Consider the following 6,684-nt stretch of genomic DNA (forward strand, 5'->3'; position numbering starts at 1 on the left):
CTTGGCCCCTGGCTGCCGAAGCCTGTTCTCTGTGCTCGTCAGGGTAAGGGCGCCCGGGCCGGGCCAGAGGAAGCATGCCAGTGCTGGGGGCAGGAAGGGAGGGCAATGGGATGGGGGCGGGCTAGGGGCTGTAGGTGTGGGCACCCTTGCCAGCACCAAGCGAGAACACGGGTACCACCCACCCTCCCATGGTATGACCAGGCCAGGGACCCCACAGCAGGGTCTCTGGTCTCTTTGTCAGTCCCCTCTTGTTCCCACACCAGGTGATCGGGGACTTGATGCAGAGAATTCAGAGGGTGCCCCAGTTCCCAGGCAAACTGCTCCTGGTGCGCAGACAGCTGATGGGCCAAGTCCCTGGGGAGCAGTAAGTACCCAAGGGAAGTTGGCACCCAAGGAAGAGCCCTGGGGTGGCATGGCGAGGGCTTCCGGGTGGGGGAGGCACCAGGCCAGGGGCAGAGGAGGGCTCGTTGCTGAGGCCTGTGGTCCCTCACAGACCCTCAGAGGTGGCTGTCCCTGGGTAGTCCCTCAGATACTGGGATGTCCCGCTGGGCACACTCCTCACACTTCCCAGCTGTAACCCCTGTGCTGTCTCCCTCAGGCTGGACCACCAGACCTTCCTCCAGGGCGTGGTCGTCCTGGAAGAATTCTGCAAGGAGCTGGCTGCCATTGCTTTCGTCAAGTTCCCCCCACACGGTCCTCGCCTGCACCCCTCTAAACCCCCAGAAGGGCATGTCTGAGTCAGGAGGGGAGACTCCTGTTCACGCCTCTGTCCAAGAGCTGCCCCCTGCCTGGCAGTGGTGCTGCGACTGTCCTGGAGCAGGAGCCCGGGGGCTGGCCTTGGCTCCATCTCCTTTATATCCCACCTGTGTGGAGGTCTGGCCTTCCACTCTTGGGTTGACTCAAGACCACCTTGGCCTGTTGGCTGCACCACACTGGATTTCAAGGAGTGGGTCTCTGAGGTACCAGGAACCAAGGAGCCAAGGAGGTGGCTTCCTGGGCAGCATGGGGTCCTTGGGGCCCTCTCTGGGGACTTGGGTGACAGCCAGGTGAACCCCCAGACTCAGAGCCTCGTTTGCTCTGTGCCTGTCACCTGTGTCCATGGGTCTTCTCTGGCCAGAGCCAAGACCTGAGACTCAATTATAGGGGTACAGTGGGGAGTAAGTCAGTGGCTCTGAGGCTGGTCACGCCCCTAGGCCAGAGAGATGGGGGCACAGCCCTGTCTCTGTCCCACTAGGTACCACAGATGCTGCTGACACTTGTTTTTTCTCCTGCCTTCTCAGTTTAACCCTTGGGGAAGGGGCCATGGATGGCAGGGGAAGCCCCTCTTCCAGCTCACCCTCCTAGAGACTGTTGCAAAATTCCCAACAGCCTCGTGGCAAATGCCCAAAGCATGTTCCGCAGCCAGGCGGGGGCAGCTGCTAATGAGAAGCTTGATGCAACTGCAGCCAGGGCGGGAGAGGGCCTGGGGAGCTGGGGGGCTGGATGCCAGGCTCTGGCTCCAGCTGGTTTCTTGCTGGCGCCTTCTGAACCCGTCTCGGCAGGTCCACAGCACCTGGGCAGAGGGGCTCAGAGACCCAGGGAGGCCAGGCCTCACCCCAAGCATTCGGCTGGGGTTCTCCACAGAATACTGTTCCCAGCAGAGCCAGAAGGTCCAGGTCCAGGTGAGGCCAGGGTGCCCACCGGACCGCAGCCTGCCCCCACACCCCGCCCCGACCCCAAGGCCTGGCAGGGTGGGGCTGGGGCACAGGCAGTCCTTTGCGGTGCCGTTCTCCCAGCGTGCCCTCTGCGGCTGGGGCTGCAACCCCACCCGGCCCAAATCTGTCTCGACCTGCAGGAACACACAGGCGGCGCCAGGCATTACCTCACAGCAAACTGCAGTTGCTGGCTTGACTCCTGGGCAAGGAGGAGCAGGCCAGAGCCCCTTTCGCTTCCTTTTCCTGCCCATGCTGCTTCTAGAAGCTGGCCACAGGTTGCCAGGAGGTGACATGAAAGCAGAGGAAACTCAGTGACCTCTACCTCTCTTGCATTCCTCCAAGCTGGGGAGGATTTAACTGCTGTTCCCGAGGACACCATCCAAGTCCCTGCATGTGCGTGTGCCCACACATGGGTGTTAGCATGGGACGAGGGGGTGAACTGGGTCTGGACTCTTCAATTCAGAAAGAACGTTCGAGCATCCGGGAGTCAGACCCTCCCCTCCTCGATGCACTTGGGCATTCGCACAGCGTCTTCCCCAGACAGCATGGCAATAAATGGTGTGGTTGCGTGGTCACTGCTGCCCCATTCTTCTCTGCCCTCCCCGTGTCCTTCTGCCTAGGGCTTCACTGCTCATTCAGGCACATCTTCCTCCCTAAGGAAGACGAATTCAGTTCCTCTCCCAGCACAGGAACAGAGGGAGGGGAGTGTGTGTGTGGTTGGGGCTGGTGGTAAACAGGGGCAGGCTCTGGCAGCGCAAATGTGATGTTCCCCCAGCGCCTGCCAGAAACCGGGAAACCGGCCTCTCTTGGGCAGGGAGCTCTATTTCTGCTTGGCCTGCCTACAGCTGAGAGCCAGCAGCTCTAGAGATACTCTAGGGAATGGGCCACCTGGGGCATCCGTGCACAAGTCTTCTTTGCAGGGTTTGTGTTGTGAAAGATGACTGCTTTAGTGGTGAACAGTGGGCCTGATTTTTATTTTTTGCAGCACTGTGCAGTGTGTGGGATTTAGTTCCCTGACCAGGGATGAAACCCGTGCCCCCTGCATTGGGTGTGGACACCAGGGAAGTCCTGGGCCTCAAATTTAAAAGAATCTAGTCCCTGAGTTCGTGGAGATCTCTGGGGAGGAGGGTCACCAAGAGTCCTCCAGGCAAGGCAAGAGGGAGGGCTGATCAGTGGCTTTCACCTCCTGGCATGTTCCAGTCACTTGGGCTGCTTTTAAAAATACCAATGCCCCAGTCCCACCCTCTTATCAGTTAATCAGATCTCTGAGGGCACACCCACAGTTGTTCTTTTAAGGCTCTCCAGGTGATTCTAGTGGGCACCTGGGGTTGAAAGTGCAAGAGTTAGGTGCTCAGTCGTGTCTGACTCTTTCTGACCCCATGGACTGTACCCCGTCAGGCTCCTCTGCATGGACAGGATTCTCCAGGCAAGAATACTGGAGTGGATTGCCATTCCCTTCTCTAAGAGATCTTCCCGACCCAGGGATCGAATCCAGGTTTCTTGCATTGCAAGTGGATTCTTTACTGTCTGAGCCACCAGGGAAGGGTTGAAAACTACTATTAATAATAGGCTAAATAATGGAAGTAAAAGTCACTGTCCAGTGTGCTTACAGACCGGTGGGTCCCTCAGACACTAAGAGAAGGGATCTAGGATAAAAGGGTTTGATTCCTTCATTTGGAAGACAGTCTTTGGAGGGAACAAGGGTTCCCAGCACAGCTCCAGAGGTCAGAAAAACAAGATGGCAGCCCAGAGAGGCAGGGCAGGGGGCCTCTGAGGTTGTCCTGGTCCTTGGGCGTCAGAGTGGAATTACTTCAGAAGGGAAACCCAGCCAAGTATTTTCCCTGCTCAGAACCAAAACTGTACATCCAGTGATGCATGTATAGCAGTCAGTACATGTTTCTTCATTCCCTTTGGTTTTCCCTTAAACTTCAGTAAAGTTCTTTAAAAAGAAAAAAATTCCTACCATGGTTCAGCTGAGCTAAGGGGAATGAAGAGAGGGTTTTGGTCTGGCTTTGGGCTGGAGTTGTACCAGGGCAGAGGCAGGAATGAGCCTGGGGGCGGAGCGACTCTGATCCCTCAGAGAAGCTCAAGGAGAAAAGAGACGGGCAGCTCTCACAGCTCCTCACCCACCTGAAGTTTCTGGGCATCTCACTGCTCAGACTCTGGAGGGGATGTGCCCACATACCTGGCAGGCCTGAGCCAAGCTGTGGTGGACAAAGGAAGTCTGCCAGCCGGTCACCTGGTGTCTGGGAAGGCCTGTGTGGTTTACATGGGATGAGCGGAGGAGCTTCTCTTGATAGCAGCTCCCCCTTCCAGCTCAAGTCTGACCCACAGAAACAGGTGGGAATGCAAAGTTAGTAACACCTATTTACTCAGCCAGGCACCCACTCCCTTGGAATGACCTCCCCCACATCCATTCCATGTTCTAAGTGCCTAGCATCTGGCAAAGGCACAGAAAATGAGGAAATGCCACCTCAGGTCCCGAAGGTCCTCACGTCCCCTTAGGGAGTCCTGCCCTCATCGGAACTTCAGGGCAACTGGGTCCCCAAGCTCTGGACTCCTTGTTCAGTTGAAGGCACTGTCCCTTTGGGTGCTGTGCAGGGACCTGCTCCATGGTGACAAGAGAGGGCAGTTCCCCTGGGAACCAGGAGAACTGCCCAGGTCCCCATGCAAGATCTCTGACTGCCACGCCCTTGCCCCGCTCCAAAGCAAAAACTTCCTCCCGAAGCAGGAATTCCCCGCTCCAGCCCACTGACGGCCTCCTCCTATCTGTTGATTGGGACGACAGACGAGTCCCGAAGCCGCTGTAAAAGCTGGTTTTGCAGGTCTTCCTCCACCACCTTCCACCAAAAAAAGTTCTCACCCCGAACCTTTGGGGGCTCGTTTTGGAGGCCTGGATTCCGAAAAGCCACGGTGACCAGCACGTTCATGCAGATACCATCCGTTAGGTCTTTGCCCAGATGTTGCAGTCCAAGCAACCCCTGGGTCTCTACTGCCAAGTGGTGCAGGCTCAGACACTCCTGACCAGCCGCAGGACGGCCATCTTGATGCCGCCCCTCTGCTCCATGGGAGCGAAGCCACAGGCGGTGACGGGCAAGTGAGGCGTCCCCACTGTGCCCACCAACACCCACACTGTCTGGACGTTGGTGAAAGTGGCCACGAGCCGCTGGCAGACCAGACTGCAGGGAAGCTCCTGGGGAAGGAGGAGAGGGTGCCTGGCTCGCTGGCGATACTGGGCAGCGAGGTCAACCAGATGAAGAATGTCCTGGGCCCGCAGTGGGGTAGGCAGTGAGGTTCGTGGGTACCAGCCAGCCTGTAGGGACTCTGCATCTGCTTCCTTGGAAGTCTTGAGAATTCCACCTGGGGGAGATGCAGGGGATGTGCTCAGTTGTGTCCAACTCTGCAACTCCACAGACTGTAGCCCACCAGGCTCCTCTGTCCATGGGATTTCCCAAATAAGAATACTGGAGTGGGTTGCCATTTCCTTCTCCAGGGGACAGGGAGGGAGAAAAGGTCTATGTTGAATGAAGTGCTGGGCCTGGTAGAATAAAGGGCTACCCAGGGTTCCAGCTGTGACCCAGCGGGGAGGCCCAGGATCAAGTGTTCAGTCTGGAATCTGGAGATGCCAGGGTTATACTAGCCAGACTAGGGGTTCATCTCACCTGAGTACAAGCCGGGGGACCGGTGTCTACTGCCCTCAGCCCACGCTGCCACCTGCTGGGCCATACCTGTGGGGCGGGTGAGGAATGCGAAGCGGATCCAGGAGGGGCCCCGCTCCTCCACAGACAGCAACGTCAGAGGCTCACACTGCAGCCCGGCCTCCTCCTTCACCTCCCGCTGCAGCGCCTCCACAATGGTCTCCCCAGGCTCCATCCGCCCTGCAGGAAGGTACCACGACCCACGGCACTCCTTCTTGGCCTCCTGGACCAGTAGCACCTCATCCTGAGGAGGAGAGAAAGGGTCCTCGCCCACCATAGCTGGGATGGGAGCTCCAGGCGGGCAGCAGAGCCAGCAGCCTTCACTTGCTCTGGGTTCAGTTCCAATCTCAGATATAATTGCTCAATACCCACATCCCAGGGGCCACCCTAAAATTGCTGAATTCTCCAGGGGACTGGCCCTGGGTTTGGGGACTGCAGCGGTCTCTGCAGTTCATCTTTCTCTGCATTCATGTTTCCATTTCAGAAAAGGGTTAAGAATCCTGGGAGCTGCTTCAGGGGCTGGAGATTAGGCCTCCAGGGAGGGTTACACTGATTCGCGTCTGCACAAGTCACAATATATCTCTCACCTCCCCTCATGGTTTATAAACTCCTTGTGGCCTGTCTAGGCTTTGACACACACCCCAAACAACTCCTACCTATGGCTCTGACCCCTTCTAGCTGATGTTACCGCACCATGTACAGGGATCAACACCAATCAGAGCAACAAACAGGGGGTCAGAGGCCTGGGTGTAAGCAAAAGTTGTGCACTTACTGCCCATGGGGCCCAGGGGAGGCCTCTGAAGCACTGGACTGGTTTTTAAGCCCACTCTGTGGCGGGCACCGCGCTAGCTTCCGGGGAGAATGGAAGAAGAGTAAGACAGCCTCCCCTCAAGAAACTGAGGCCTGGTGGGGTTAAACAGGTTCGTGAACCTCAGTTTCCTCCCATGTACGTTGGGAGGATCTCAGGGCTGCGCTGCGCAAGACTCAGATGTTAAGTGTGAAAGTGCTTTGCAAAACTGGGAAGAGCCACACACCAGGAGGCTGTGGCTGTTGCCGGTACGTCCTCTGTTCCCTACCGGGGCTGGCTGCGAGCCCGAGACCTGGGCGGTGGGCCCGACGGGCGGACGCTCACCTGCTCGTTGAGAAACACGGCCAGCACCACGTAGCAGACATTCCTCCGCAGCCGCACCGGCGCCGGCGGCTCCCCAGCCGGCCCCGAATCATAGTTCTGCACGAGCAGCCCCCGGCCCCCCAGCACGGCCGTCAGCGCCCCTCTCAGGCCTTCCGAAGCC

The 6,684-nt window shown here is 57.9% G+C and overlaps 2 protein-coding genes across 2 annotated transcripts in view; one reads left to right on the forward strand and one right to left on the reverse strand.

Moving 5' to 3' along the window:
- The window catches only part of FAM160B2 (family with sequence similarity 160, member B2), an 11,495-nt gene extending 9,226 nt beyond the window's left edge, over nt 1–2,269 (forward strand). Inside the window, exons 13-15 of the mRNA XM_010845493.1 lie at nt 2–43; nt 264–364; nt 599–2,269. Of these exons, the coding sequence (XP_010843795.1) occupies nt 2–43; nt 264–364; nt 599–737 (282 nt within the window). The 3' untranslated portion in view covers nt 738–2,269. The remainder of the gene's footprint in view (nt 1; nt 44–263; nt 365–598) is intronic.
- A 100-nt stretch (nt 2,270–2,369) lies between these two features.
- Nucleotides 2,370–6,684, reverse strand: part of NUDT18 (nudix (nucleoside diphosphate linked moiety X)-type motif 18) — a 4,683-nt gene continuing 368 nt past the window's right edge. Inside the window, 4 exon segments of the mRNA XM_010845494.1 lie at nt 2,370–4,719; nt 4,722–5,054; nt 5,423–5,636; nt 6,525–6,683. Coding sequence (XP_010843796.1) covers nt 4,460–4,719; nt 4,722–5,054; nt 5,423–5,636; nt 6,525–6,683 — 966 coding nt within the window. The 3' untranslated portion in view covers nt 2,370–4,459.

The sequence above is a fragment of the Bison bison genome, unplaced genomic scaffold, assembly GCF_000754665.1.
Source record: "Bison bison bison isolate TAMUID 2011002044 unplaced genomic scaffold, Bison_UMD1.0 scf7180017864217, whole genome shotgun sequence".
Classification (NCBI taxonomy): Eukaryota; Metazoa; Chordata; class Mammalia; order Artiodactyla; family Bovidae; genus Bison; species Bison bison.